Here is a 14,916-nt window from a genome sequence, read left to right as displayed (position 1 = left end):
AGGCAGTCGGGGAAGACTTTGACGAGTGGATGAACAAGCTAGTGATGGTGGCCGGGCTGGCCACTCTGCTGCCCTCACAGTGGCCAGTCCTGCCACTAGCATCCTCCTCTCCCCCACCCCACACCTTTTGACATGTGCAGAGAGTGTGGAACAATTCTACTGCTCGCTACGGAACAAGTACCAGGCTAAGCCCGCAGGCCCGGAAGGCATCCTGGTGGAGGTGGACCTGGTGAGGGTAAGGCTGGAGAGGAGCGGCGGCAAAAGCCAGGACAAAGAGCTGACCACCCTGGACTGGGCAGAGCGGCAGCCGGCCCGAGGAAGTCTGGGCGAGGTGCTGCTGGCCTCTAGCAAGCACCGGCGGCCACGTGAGACGCAGGTGATCGCCGTGCTGGGCAAAGCAGGACAGGGGAAGAGTCACTGGATCCAGGCCGTGAGCTGGGCCTGGGCCTGTGGCCAGCTGCCACAGTACGACTTTATCTTCTGCATCCCCTGCCACTGTTTGGACCGTCCAGGGGACACCTACCGCCTGCAGGATCTGCTCTTCTCCCTGGGCTCACAGCCACCGTCAGTGGACGACGAGGTCTTCAGTTACATCTTGAGGAGGCCCGACCGCATTCTGCTCATCCTGGATGCCTTCGAGGAGCTCGAAGCCCAAGACGGCTTCCTGCACAGCGCGGGCGGACCCATGTCAGCAGAAGCCTGCTCCCTCCGGGGGCTGCTGGCGAACCTCTTCCAGCGCAAGCTGTTGCGCGGCTGCACCCTGCTGCTTACAGCCCGGCCCCGGGGCCGCCTGGCCCAGAGCCTGAGCAAGGCCGACGCTCTGTTCGAAGTGGCTGGCTTCTCCGCCCAGCAGGCCGAGACCTATGTGATGCGCTACTTTGAGTGTTCGGGGGCCACCGAGCACCAAAAGAGAGCCCTGGCACTCCTCCAGTCCCAGCCATTTCTCCTGAGTCACAGCCATAGCCCCACTGTGTGCCGGGCCGTGTGCCAGCTCTCGGAGGCCCTCCTGGAGCTAGGTGATGAGGCCCAGCTGCCTTCCACACTCACGGGCCTCTATGTTGGCTTACTAGGCCCAGGAGTCCGTGACAGCCCCCCAGGGGCCCTGGTGGGACTGGCCAGGCTGGCCTGGGAGCTGGGCCGCAGTCATCAGAGCAGCCTGCGGGAGGGCCAGTTCCCATCGGCCGAGGTGAGGGTCTGGGCTGTGGCCCAAGGCTTGGTGCAGCCCACCCCGGGGGCCCTGGAGACCGAGCTGGCCTTCTCCAGCTTCCTCCTGCAATGCTTCCTGGGGGCCGTGTGGCTGGCTCTGAGCAGCGACATCAAGGACAAGGAGCTGCCGCAGTATTTGGCATTGACCCCGAGGAAGAAGAGGCCCTATGACAACTGGCTGGAGGGTGTGCCGCGCTTTCTGGTCGGGCTGGTCTTCCAGCCTCGTGCCCACTGCCTGGGAGCCCTGGCAGGGCTGGCGGCCTCCACCTCAGCAGACAGGAAGCAGAAGGTGCTCACCAGGTACCTGAAGCGGCTGCAGCCTGGGACGCTGAAGGCGGGGCGGCTGCTGGAGCTGCTGCACTGTGCCCACGAGGCGCTGGATGCTGGGCTTTGGCGGCATGTGCTTCAGGGGCTCCCAGCCCACCTCTCGTTCCTGGGCACCCGGCTCACACCTCCCGACACCCACGTGCTGGGCAGCGCCTTGGAGGCGGCAGGCCGAGACTTCTCCCTGGACCTCCGTAGCACTGGCGTTGACCCCTCAGGACTGGGGAGCCTCGTGGGACTCAGCTGTGTCACCCATTTCAGGTGGGAGCTGGGGGCAGGAGAGTGGGCTTCTTTGCCTTGGGCACCTACAGTGGTCTTGGTGCTGTGCCCAGTGCTGACTCTGTGGGGTCTCATTTAGTATGAATGGCAGCCAGATGGGGGCAGAAGTGATTCTAGCCTTTTTTAAGATGAGGAAGCCAAGACTCAGAGGGGTATGGTAGCTTGCCCAAGGTCACACAGCCAGCATCGTTCTTTCAACCAGTATTTGAAGGCTGGCCTTATGACAGGCACTGGGCCACATCTAGAATCTAAGACTGACCTGGGTTTGAATTAGTTTTCTTTTCTCCATCCCCTGGTCAAGCCACTGTTTTGTCATGGTTAGATTAAAGCCATAGCCTCCCCTGACCTCCCTGCCTCCATTCTCCTCTTCCACTCCACTTTATATTCAAACATCAGTGCACATCTCCCTAGAAATTGCATCTGATCATATTCCATCCTTCCTTACAATCTTTCAGAGGCACCCCACCTCCCTCGGGATGAAGTCAAAGTTCCTTAATTTAAATAAAGGAATCTAAATCCTTCAGTGATCTGTTTGATCATTTAAGCCTAATCTCCAGAGAGTCTCTGCCACCTTCCCCCTAAGCATACTTTACCCAAGCTGTAAGGTCTACACCACTGTAGTGGTTCAACTGAGAATTTAGCACTGAGCTTCCTGGTAGCCAAAGCAAAAAGGGAAATAAAACCACTGGGAGAGCTGAGAAAAAGGAGGAATTGATAAAGGCTTGAGTGGTCATGGAAAACTTTCTAGAGGAAGTAGGGGTTAAGTTGAGGAAGGAAAATATCTGAATAGGTAGGTGGTCCCTTCATGGAGCCGCCACCCCCCCACACACACATTATGGTCTAGCCCAGTCACCATGACTGGATCTCAGGCCCTTCCTCCACAGGGCTGCCTTGAGTGACACAGTGGAGCTGTGGGAGTCCCTACAGCAGCATGGGGAGGCCAAGCTACTCCAAGCAGTGAAGGAGAAGTTCACCATTGAGCCTTTCAAGGCTGAATCCATGAAGGATGTGGAAGACTTGGGCAACCTTGTGCAGATCCAGAGGTGAGAGGGAAAGGGCATGGGAGTTGGTCCAGACCATGCAGGACCTAATATTAAGTTTGTTATTAACACTTCTTCCTCTTTTGGGGGGACCTCCCCTGCTCCCCGCCAGCCAATGACCATCCAAAATCTCTCAGTGCAGTCACCACCCAGGCAGAGCCCCCAAGATTTATCACTCTGTCCACTTCAGAACTTGCCGTCATGTACCCAATTCTTTCTCAGCTAAAGCCAAGGAGATATTCTCTCCTGCTAAGAGTTCATAAGCTGCCTTCTGCATCTAGTAACACAAATGACACCTATGGCCACCTTTCAAGGCAGCCAGGACCAGTATCATTCCCATTTTCTAGATGGCAGAGGTCTAAGGTTCAGAGGGCAGAGGAAACGTGACCACAGAGCAACTGTCTTTCCCTCATTCCTTCATCATACATTGTTTGAGCACCTACTATGCACTGTCTGGGATGGGTGTGGGTAATGCCTCCTCTGAGGCTCTTTTCCATGAAACACACAGTAATGCCTTAATAATATCCTGTCCTGAGATTTTTCTTTTTAACAAGGGGACAACAGTAGCCCAAGGAAGGCAGTCCTTCTGGGGAATTTTGGGCACTGGGGCAGGCGTCCCCCCTAGGAGGGGGCTCCATGATAGGGGAGGAGCCAACTCCTCCCTAACATTGCCCGTTCTCTCCAGGACAAGAAGTTCCTCTGAAGACACACCTGGGGAACTCCCTGCCGTCCGAGACTTAAAGAAGCTGGAGTTTGCGTAAGCAAAGGGGTAAATTGTCTCGGGTCCCCACGAGGTTTCTCCTCTGGCATTAGCTGGGCTTGTGCCACCAGAATGGAGATGGGTCCTCAGAGTCACTCTTACCCTCTCGCCCCACCACTCTGGAAACCAGCTTCCAGCAGCTGGGGCATGGCCGGTCTGGGCTAGTCCTGGAGGTTCTCGGGGGTGAAGCGAACTTGCCCATTTGCTGGTGAACATACTCATTCGCATCCACTCATTCAACAGACCTACTCATATGACCGAGGCCACTGTTCTCAATGAGCTTGCTGTCCAGTGTAAATAGACAATTACCACTTGCTGTGATTAGTGGCCAGAAACTCAAGGGCTGTGAGCGTGAAGACTTAGGGGAGGTCAAGATGACTTCCTGGAGCAGGAGACTGAAGCACTGAAACTTGACAAAGAAATAGGAATGAACCATACTGGGTGGAGATATTATCTCCCCACTGTACAGAAGCAGACACTGAGGCCTTGAGAGTGTAAATTGTTTGTCCAAAGTCACAAATGTCAGGTCAGCCTGGCTGTTGCTGCAACAAATGAAAAAGTTAAATTCATGTTAGGCCCTTGTTAGGGATCTAAAATCATCCAATGATTAAGAAGGAATTATTAAACAACTACAGTGTACTCAGTGCCATAATCTTATTAATTTCAAGAGCCACTCTGGGAGATAGTCATTATCTTCCCCATTTTACAGATGAGGAAACTGAGGCCTAGTGAGGTTAAGTAACTTGTCCAAGGTCCCCAGCTGGTCACCCACAAGCTGTCTGCTCTTCCTGATCACAGCTCCTGCCGTGCCCCAGAAAAAGCCAAGCGTTTCTTGTTTTGAACAGAGACAAGAGGCCAAATTTGTGCAGAGGTGAAAAATATTGCTGAAAAGAGGAACTGTATGAAAACAATCACCAAGGGCCCCTTCTGGCTTTGAATTATTTTTAGCTTAAAAAGCCCCTAGTTCAAGGTCGGAACTGTGCTCTGGGGAACAGCAGCCGTGGGGTAGAACAGCCCAGAACCCGGAGAGTAGCCACCTGCAGGCCAGAAGCCCTGAGAAAGTTCCGAGGAAAGAAGGAAGGAAGGAAAGGACTATTTTGGGCGTGAGACTGGCAGCCACCATGCCGGGTACCCTGTAGATTTCATGTGCATGTAGATTAGGCCCCTCAGCCGCTCAGAACCCTGCAGGAGCTCTGCTGGTGGACGATTCTCCCCTGATTCACCCCCATTTACCTCTTCACCCTCGCCTCCTGCACTCTTTCCAGCCACATGGGTCCTCTTAATGGTTTTCAACCTCACTAGGCATGGTCCGACCCCTGGGCCTTTGCACTGGCTGTGCCTTCCACCCAGGACACTCTTCCCCAGGTATCAGCATGGCCCACGCCCTCACTTTCTTCTAGTTTTCAGTGAGAGACGCCCTTTCTGACTCCTGTATTTAAAAGTACAGTTCTGCCCCGCTCACACTGTGCTTTTCTCTGTATCAATTATCTCCCACACCAGACAGTTTACTGATTTCTTTGATTACCTGTCTTGCCCCCTGGAATGTCAGCTCCACGAGGGCAGTGATTTTTGTCTGTTTTGTTCATGGCTGTCTGCGTGACAGGTTTGATGGGCCTGGCACACAGTAGGCAAACAATTAATATTTGATAAATGAATTCCTTAATCTTTCCAAAAACCTCCTAAGATTGGGGCTAAATTTGAGAAGATTGAGACTCAGTGGTTAAGGGATTTGCCCAAAAAGCCCCACAGAAGCTAAGTGGTAGAGCCCAGATTCAAATCAGATTACGGATTCCCATCTTGTGACCTTTCATTGAGGCTAGTAGTTCCCAGACTTTGGGGTTTCAAAGACTGAGGATATTTCAGAGTGAATTTCAGTGACTATGTGCAGTTACCATCTTTTAATTTGTATCAAGTATGTTCATTCAAACAAGTGAAATAACTGCTGCTGACACCATAATTTTTTTAAAAATGAACATTTTAATGTCAAAAAAGTTCAAAGGATATAAGTTCAGAATAAAAGACTGTTCTTTACACTGAGTACACTTAACCATATTTTAAAAACAGGGACTTCCCTGGCGGTCCAATGGTTAAGACTCCGCACTTCCAAGGCAGGGGCCATGGGTTCAATCCCTGGTCGGGGAACTAAGATCTCACATGCTGCGTGGCATGGCCAAAAATTAAAAAAAAAAAAAAAAAAAAAAAGAACAAAGAAAAAAAATAGCCTTCTGTTGTCTTTATTTTTCTCATTCGCTCGAAATCTGGTCTAAATGTCCATCTAGGCTGTGTGACCTTGTATGAGTTAGTTAACCTCTCTGTGCCTCACTTTCCCCATCTGTAAAATGGGGATAAGAATTGCTCTTAGCTCAGAGTCATTGTGAGGATTAAATGAGGTCTGATCTGAGTGATGGGCCCAGTGTGTTCCTGGCACATAAAAAGTGCTCAAGAAATGGTTCTATTTGTTGTTAAAAAGCAATGGCAAATAAGTAAACCATCTTTCTCATCACTGGTGGTGGTCCTCAGGCCAGCATTTGGGAACCACTTCCCCAGGCCAGGGTGGGAGAAGGGTGCATGTGGATGTCAGCAGGAGTAAGAACTGGCTCCCCACTCAGAGATGAAAGATGGGGAGCCCCCAGCTGGGAGCCCAGCTGGCCTCTTGAGTGGGCTTTGTGAAATATGCCTGAAGCAGAAGGGATTGGGGTCCCACCAGGCGGAGCTGGGGGGAGGTAAGGCCTCATATGGGCCTGCCTTCTGTGGGGTCTAGTAGAGGGGCCATGACTGCTTCAGGGTCTTAACTCTGCTCTTTGCCTTCTAGGCTGGGCCCCATCTTGGGCCCTCAGGCTTTTCCCAAACTGGTGAAGAACCTTGAGGCCTTTTCTTCCCTTCAGCATCTGGAGTGAGTATAGACCCCGGAATCCCTCCTGGAGACCTTGGGCTTTGACAACTCCAAACCCTGGCCTTGTTTGTCCCTTTCTCTCTCTGTGTGTGTCCTGCTGCTTCCTCAGTGTGGCTGGTGTGAGGGACCCCCCACTGCAGGGAAGCGATGGCAGAAGGAAATCGCCAACAATAAAAATAGGTTGAATCCTTTCGTGATCTTCGAAACTCTTTTCCCCTCATGTGCTGCTCCCAGCAATCCCATGGGGAGGCAGGGTCGGGGAACATGATCCCATTGTACAACTGAGGTCTCTAGAGGTTAAGGAAGTTGCCCCAGCTCACGGGGCTGCCAGGAAGGAAAACAGTGATTCAGGTCCATGGGCAGTTAGGGCCTTGTCCACTTGTTGGCCTGGCAGTCCCAGGTGATGATTTGCCCTCAAATGCTCGGAGCTGCATCTGCATGTGGCCATGGTGTGTCCAGGGGTGGGAGCATGGGAGGAGGCCACTGCTGGGTCGGAGGGTGGGGGAGGATCGGCTGGCCTCCAGGGTGCTGGCTGATGGCCCCCCATCTGATTCCATCTGCAGCCTGGACTCACTGAGCGAGAACAAGATCGGGGATGAGGGTGTCGCCCAGCTCTCGGCCACCTTCCCTCAGCTGAAGGCCCTGGAGACGCTCAAGTGAGTGCGCTGGGCAGGCCCTTCCTGCTGCATTTGTCCCCAAAGTCCAGCTTTTTTATCCTTTCATTCACTCATCCATTCAGTCGTGCATTCGTTTAATCATCCACCCATTCATTCATTCATTCAATCATTTCTTTAATCAGCCATTCAACCAATCATTTATTCATTTAATCAACAAATCCGTAAGAAGCACTTACTGTGTGCAGACACCATTCAAGGCCCTGGAGACCCAGCTTTAAACAAAGCAAAGCCCCTGACCTCAGGGATCTTCTAGACGCAGTAAACAAGCAAACAAGCATCCATAATTATGAAGTGTACAGTAATGAATGTGAGCAATGTTTAGTGAGAGAAAGACTGAGGAGGTGAGACAGGAGAGATAGATTAGGATTTATCAGTAAAACATTATTATCAAAATAGTGAATTTCTATTTAAAAAAACTTCTGGGTTTAGGAAATAGCAGATGGATATGATGCAGGAGGGTCAACATGATTTTTTACTGAACCTAAAGGGATCATCAAAATCTACCCACACTCTACTCCACAACCACGATCAGGGCAGCCACAGAACTCACCAGAATTCACTTAGGGATTTCCTTGATGGTAGGACACTGAGACTTATTAAGTAATTTATAGTGTTTAAGGAAACAGTGTGAGTAAGCTAGATTTCCCTCCCTTCGTCTTTCCTGACATCCTTCCTCCCTTCCTCCATTTCCCTCTCTCTCCTACCTTTCCTTCCTTCCTTTTTTACCCCACTTAAACATTTTCTGAGCTCCTACTATGTGCTTGGCATGGCTGTAGGCACAGGGATAGAGTAATGAACAAAACAGACTCGACCCCTCACCTCGTGGAGTCCACGTCATTAAACAAATAATGTAAACCCTTATGTAATGACAGTGCTGAAAAGTGGTCCAAAGGGAAAAAATGGATGCTATAAAATCATAAAACAAGTGTGGGAGGGAGCGCGATCTCTGTCTCACCTGCATCCTCACCCCCATCATCCCACTCAGCCTCAGGGCGTGACTGCATCGTTTTACTGATTTAGCCCAAGTCTACCCATAGCGCCCTCACACAGTTCAGCACCCATGACTCTCATCCAGGTAGAATGTCTTGTGCTTGCTGCCCTGGGATGCCCTGTGAGGAAGCAGGGGTTCCCAGCCCTGCCGGAGCCTGGGGTGATGGACACTGATGGGGAGGGGCATTCAGGTTTGGCCCTGAGCCCTCCCCTTGTTGTACTCCTGCAGTTTGTCCCAGAACAATATCACTGACTTGGGTGCCTGCAAGCTGGCCGAGGCCCTGCCCTTGCTGGCTGCGTCCCTCCTCAGGCTGAGGTGAGTGGGGCCCTCTGTTGGTCAGGTGCTGAGCTGGTGGGCTGGAGGGCGGGCAGAGAACCCCCTTGGTGCCAGCTGTAAGGTCCAACACTGGGACCCTGAAAGCAGTCACTACAGGCTGTTCTACCACATCAGTGTTGCACAACTTGGTGGGGGTAGGGAGTGGGGGGCGCCGACCTAAAATCCAACATGAACACACACCCCTGGAGTTGGGTGATGCCACCGCCCTGAATGAGATTAGCAGCCCCTGGGGAAGGGCATCTGGCAAACTCTGGGCAAGTCACTTACTCATCCCGAGCCTCTGTTTCCTCATCTGGAAAATGGGTACCATGCCAATAGCCTATGGAAAGCGCTTGGTGCAATGCCTGGCTCTGGTGCTTAATAAATCTTGGTTCTCTTTCCCCAGGGCATGGCAGGACTGGGCCTTTTCCATGCCAGGGTGGTTTCTAGAATGCTGACTATGCACAGGTAGCCTTGGCTGGCTCTCGTCACGCACACATCAGTCCGTGCCTACACTGACACCTCCGGCAGGCCTTGGAATAGCACATTCTTGCTTTTGCTTACTTCCAGCCTGGTGCCTGGTGGTTCCCGGGGACTAATGGGTCCTTCCAGCCCATTATCCTTCCAGCCAGGGTCCCTGAGCGCAGCTGCATAGGTTGTGTGCTGTGCAGTCTGTAGTCTATGTGATTGGCACGCCCTAGAATTGTGAGGGTATCTAATAATCTGTGCTAGAAACTAGAGATACAGCTATGAACAAAACCAGGGTGGGTCTTGCTTTCAAGTTCCTTGCATAATAAATAAGTAAGTACGTGCATAAACAAAGTGTTTAAAACGCTGACTCATGCTGGGAATGAGGAAACTAACAAAGGCCCCAGAGGGTACCATAGGGAGTACTGAATTCACCAGGGAGGTCAGGAGACCCCTGAGGAGGTGACCCTCCCCCTTCTGTGGGATGCTCTCAGGGAAAAGCATTCCAGGAAGAGGGAACAGTAGAGGCAAAGGCCCTGAGGTGGGAAAGAGGTTGGGTCTTTGAGGGCCAGAAGGGGGGCCTCTGTGTCTGGCTATAGGGATTGAGGGACAGAGGGTGGGAGATAAGGTGGGAGAGGTCAGGGAAGGCCAGATCATGCAGGGAGACCCTTGCAGGCCAGGAGAGTGGTTGGGGGTTTTTCCATTGTGAATGGAGAAGCAGGTGGGGCATGTGGGAGTGATATGTGATCTGATTGACACTTTAAGAAACCTCATCTTGGGAGTTCCCTGGTGGCCTACTGGTTAGGATTCCGGCTTTCACTGCTGTGACCTGGGTTCAGTCCCTGGTCGGGGAACTGAGATCCTGCAAGCTGTGCAGCATGGCCAGAAAAAAAAAAAGAAACCTCATATTTTATGGACTGTAAGATGCCATCCATTTGTAAGACACCATTAAGACGACAAAACGCTGCTAATTAAATGACATCCATTGATTATCAGACACATCCTGATCGCAATGATTTTCAAATGTGAACATGTACATCTTGGCATCAATGAAATATGGGAAGAATCCTCTTCCTGTGGGTGAGGAAGGGTCTCCTGGTTCTAAGATCCATCCCAGGAAGGGATTGTAAAACCCCTACCTGGTTCCTGCCCTGGTACCGGCCGACCCATGACATCAGGGGTTCCTGGAGTTTAGCTTCAATCCACTTTGCTGCAGTGTAGACTTGCTGCTTTTACATGCAGCCCTGCAGTGTTGCTCTGAGGCTGAGTCAAGACAAAGTCATGGCCTTGAAATTAGAACCGTGGCTGCACCTGGCTTGTTAAAAGGACGCTCGTTAATGAAGGGACAGCTTAAGTTGGCACCAGCGACACCTGTCGTGCTATTTCTGACACTGCTGATGGGGATTGAATATACTATAGAAACCCGAGCCTGCCCAGTGACTCTGGGTTTCTCCTGCTATTCCCGATGCGGCCCCACCCCCCACAGTAACTTGTATAACCGTCACAAACCCCCTTGGGACGTATAATAACCATAGTTAACACGTAGTTCATTCCACATGTCGGGCCCTGTTCTGGGTGTTTTACCAACATTAACTCATTTACTCCTCCCCACAATTACTCTATCATGCCCATTTTATGGAAGAGCAAACTGAGTCACAGGGGAGCTGAGTAACTCGCCAAAGATCAGACGGGCAGCAAGCCACAGAGCTGGGATTTGAACTTGGGCTGTTTCAGATGGGAAGCTACCTCCACTTAGTCCTGCTGCTTCCCTAAACTCACTGAGTGACCACAGAGAAGCAGCCTTAACTCGCTGGGCCTCAGTTTCCCCCTCTATTAAATGGGGCAGTAATCCCGGCTGGGTGTGGCTCTCCCTGGGCCCTGACCCCCCAGCACCCCCGGCCCCTGCCCTGACCTCTGTCTCCGGCAGCTTGTACAATAACTGCATCTGCGACGTGGGAGCCGAGAGCCTGGCACACGTGCTTCCAGACATGGCATCCCTCCGGGTGCTGGAGTGAGTGTGGGAGCCTGGGCAGTGGGGGTGGGGCCAGGACTTGGGAGGACCAGGGTCTCCTGCTGGCATCATGGGAAGGGCTGGGCTGAGGTCTGGTTGTCGAGAGCGTGGTGATGACCTTGGTCTGGGGCTTGTTGGTCCCCAGGGCCAGGATCCACAATGGGTTTCTCTTCCCAGTGTCCAGTACAACAAGTTCACAGCTGCCGGAGCCCAGCAGCTCACTGCCAGCCTGAGAAAGTGCCCTCATGTGGAGAAGCTGGCGTAAGTCTCAGCAGTGGTGGAGGGAGAGTCAGTGTGTGGTTCACCCTGTGAGCCCTGAGCTCAAATCCCACTCTGTCCCTCACCAGCATTCAACCTTGGGCAAGCAGACACATCGACCCTCTGGAATCAGTTTCTTTTCTTCTTCCTTTTTTTTTTTTTTTTTCTTCTGGCAACACTGCATGGTTTGCGGGATCTTAGTTCCCGGACCAGGGATTGAACCTGGGCCCTCAGCAGTGAGAGCGCCAAGTCCTATCCTAACCACTGGACCGCAGGGAAGTCCCTGGCCTCAGTTTCTTCGTCTGTATAATGGGAGTGACAATAATATTTACCCCCTATTTAAATATTTACATTTAAATTGTGGGGTTTAAATTTGTCAATATACTCAGAAGAGTGTCTGGTACACAAAAATGCTCTATATACTAGGCTGGACAATATGAAATCGCTTATATTCAACCATTTTTGACCTACACACCTGGCAATTTCATATGGTTGAAACTTATTTATTATTACATCACTATGATGTCTACTGTCCGGTACTGTACTTTATTGTCTTTCAAAGCGCTTTTGTCTGCATAATCACTCATATCTTCTAGGAGGGATAGGGTGGCTCTTGTAAGACCCATTTTGCAGATGAGGAGAATAAGGCACAGATAGGTTAACTAACCTTTTTGAGATCACACAGCATGTCAGCGGCAGAATCAGTTTTTAAAAAGTGGTCTTGGGGCTCCTAGGCCTCTGGTGTCCCCATGACCCCACATTAGGCTAGGTGGGAGGAGGGATTTGGGGGCAGCTTGCGTTGGGGACACCCCCTCTCCTCTAACCTCTGTGTGCCATGCCCCCATCACAGCATGTGGACGCCCACCATCCCTTTTGGCGTCCAGGAACACCTGCAGCAGCTAGACTCAAGGATCATCCTGAGATGATCCAGGCTGTGCCTGGGACAAGGTAACTGAGGTGAGCTTGGAAGGGGAGAACCACGGGGGTCCCTGGGGACAGTGTCCTGTGAAGTCAGAATCCATAAAAGGTGGACGGGGCAGCAGGTGGGAGCTGGGTGACAACTCCTGAACCATGTGCCATCTGGGCCCACCCCGTATACCCCTGTGCTGGGCTTGGTGCGGTGTCTTCTAAAGGCTTTGAGGACTTGGGCTCTGAGGATCCTCCCTGTGGGCAGCCGTGGGACCCGGGGAAGGACAGGTGGGTCAGCCGTGCACGTCCCACAGCCCTCAGCATTGGGAAGGTCTGCCTTCGAGGACTCCCCAGCCATCCCGGCTGCTGTTTCAACCTGTCGGCTGCCCCGATGCCCGGCATTGTTTTCATAGGAATTTGCTCTACCAGTTTCCTGCCTCTCTCTGTGCGGATGACTGTCCCCTCACTTCCATGCTCCCCCGACCTGGGACATCCCCCTCCTCCATCCCTCCCATCCCCAATCTCGACCACACTTTATCCATGTGTTAAACTGCCCTGTCCTAAAGCTTCCTGATCTCCACCCATCCTGACCTCTCGCAGCATGTTCTCCGAGGACACTGACCATGCTGGACCCTGACCTGGTCATTTGTGGACACAGCTCTTCTTGGGCTGTTTCCCGTGAGCCTCGGCATCCTGGTGCCCAGTCCTGGTGGCTCAGAGTCGGCCCCCGCCCAGCTGCGGAAAGGACCCATGGCCTGCTCTGCGAATAGACCCAGGCCCGGCCCTAGGCTCCTTCGGACAGCAGGTTGATGTCAGCCCTGCTCAGCCACTGCAGCCCTGGCAGATGGGCCAGTGCCTGGTGGCAGCTGCTGTGCACCCAAGAGCCCTGAGGCATTCCCTGCAGTACACTGCAGACAGCTGTGGCCAGGCCAGAGAGAGGGATGAAGCAGCCACATCCCCACCTGCCCAGGTCCCTGCTGGCCTGGGGAGAAAGCACTGCTCCACGCTGCTCTCCTAAAGGGCAAGCTCTGAAGATACCAGCGACCATCCCCTGCCTGCTGATTTCCCAAACCGTGACCGGCTGGGATTCTACAGAAACTGCCCTCTGTCTCTGGGACTCACTGGTTTGCACTAACTTTGTTTGCCAAGGCCAAGTCTAGGCCTGGCCAGACACACTGGACCTTAGCAGGAAAAGAGCTGATGGTACACTAACAGAGGAGGGGAGGGGCGATGGACTGAAACCACGTCTGCCTTTTAGCCTTCATTTCCTGTGTCTTTTTTCACTACATGATAAATGGCTCATTTAATCCCACGGGCAGGTCCTGTGTTTGAGTTTATACTGTGCTTACCATTTTGGATGCCCACTCTTCCGGCTAGCTAATGCATCACAAACCGCCCCAAAACGCAGTGGCTTAAAACAGCACACACATTTATTCTGCTCACACACCTGTCTTTGGGCAGGGCTTGGCAGGGACAGCTCGTCTCTGCCCCACTCAGTGTCAGCTGAGGTTGTCTGGAGGCTCAGTCACGCACATGTCTGGCACCCGATGCTGCCCAGCGGCTGGGGGCCTTGGTTCCTCTAAGGAAGTGGCAGGGGGACTCTCCCTGTGGGCGAGTTTGGGCTTCCTCACAGCATGGTGGCTGCGTTGAAGGGTGATCACCCCAAGAGGAAGAGAGGTTGTGGGGGCAGAGGAGACCGAGACCATGGGGAACAGCCCTGCCCTTGCTGTAACCCAGCCTTGGAAGCTGTCACACAGCATCACTTCTGCCATATTCTATGGCAAGTTGACGGGGGCCCTTGCTCTCTTGCCCTCCCCACCCCCCTCAGCCCAACACACACAGCAGAGTCCACTTCGGCTCAAGTCCTGTCTTTCGGGAAAGGATTTTCTCTATGGCTTCCTGCCATTCTTTGGAAAATTCATTATTTGGGGGTCAGCAAGGCTGAAGCACCGTGAGCCTTGCAGAGTGTTTTCCTCTGTTTCTGACCCTCTGCTCTACCCTGTGAGTCGTTTCTTAGCTGAGCTGGAATCCGGCCCTGGCCAAGGCAAGCCTGGAAGGGACTTGGCGGCTTTGCTGTCTACACAGAGAGCTGCCAGGTCGGCTGTTGTTGTTTTTCACTGGGGCACGGCTGGCTCGGTCAGAAGCCCTGATTTGAGACAACTTGGCCCTCTGCTGGTGGCTGTGGGAACTGTCTGTGCTCCAGTGCGCCAGCCCCGATGCCTGGTTCCTCAAACTCTCCTCCTCTTCCCAGTAAGTGGGTATTGGGGGTCGGGAGGGTCTGACCCCGCTGCCCCGCTGGCAATCCTCGCAGAAAGGTAGTGCCTTTCACCTTGGTCCAGTGGCTAAGGGCATCAGGCCATGTAGCTGGGCCATCACCCCTCAGGGTGTGCCTGCATTTGTGGACCTTGTGGAGTCCACGGAACTCCCCCTTGTGCAGCCACAGGAAGACAGTCTCCTTCTGATCCAGGCATCTACTGCACCCTTCAGCCAGGAGGGGTGGGCACAACTATCCCCACTGCTTTTGGTCTGTTCAGAGGTGATAAAATGAGGTCAGAGGCTGTAATTATTCATACTAATGACTTTAAATGATAGCTACCACTTATTAAATGAGTTGATACCTGTAAAGTGCTTATCACAGCACAAGGGACACAGTAAGTGCTCAATAAAGATTAGCAAGTATTATTACTTTGTGCCAAAGTGGTGAGCCAAAGTACTCACCGTGCTGAGCCCCACTCCCCTCATCAAGAGGGACCACGGTGTAGGGTCAGGCATCTCAAACTCTAGA

General features: G+C 52.7%; 1 protein-coding gene across 1 annotated transcript in view; it reads left to right on the top strand.

Moving 5' to 3' along the window:
• Positions 1-12,148, top strand: part of CIITA (class II major histocompatibility complex transactivator) — a 37,856-nt gene extending 25,708 nt beyond the window's left edge. Inside the window, exons 11-19 of the mRNA XM_060077921.1 lie at positions 141-1,791; positions 2,694-2,852; positions 3,535-3,606; positions 6,422-6,502; positions 7,066-7,158; positions 8,399-8,485; positions 10,881-10,964; positions 11,142-11,225; positions 12,073-12,148. Of these exons, the coding sequence (XP_059933904.1) occupies positions 141-1,791; positions 2,694-2,852; positions 3,535-3,606; positions 6,422-6,502; positions 7,066-7,158; positions 8,399-8,485; positions 10,881-10,964; positions 11,142-11,225; positions 12,073-12,148 (2,387 nt within the window). The remainder of the gene's footprint in view (positions 1-140; positions 1,792-2,693; positions 2,853-3,534; positions 3,607-6,421; positions 6,503-7,065; positions 7,159-8,398; positions 8,486-10,880; positions 10,965-11,141; positions 11,226-12,072) is intronic.
• The last annotated feature ends 2,768 nt before the right edge of the window (positions 12,149-14,916 follow it).

This window comes from Mesoplodon densirostris, chromosome 16 (assembly GCF_025265405.1).
Source record: "Mesoplodon densirostris isolate mMesDen1 chromosome 16, mMesDen1 primary haplotype, whole genome shotgun sequence".
Lineage (NCBI taxonomy): Eukaryota > Metazoa > Chordata > Mammalia > Artiodactyla > Ziphiidae > Mesoplodon > Mesoplodon densirostris.
Note: the sequence above shows the minus strand (reverse complement) of the source record. Positions and strands in the feature narration are given on the sequence as shown.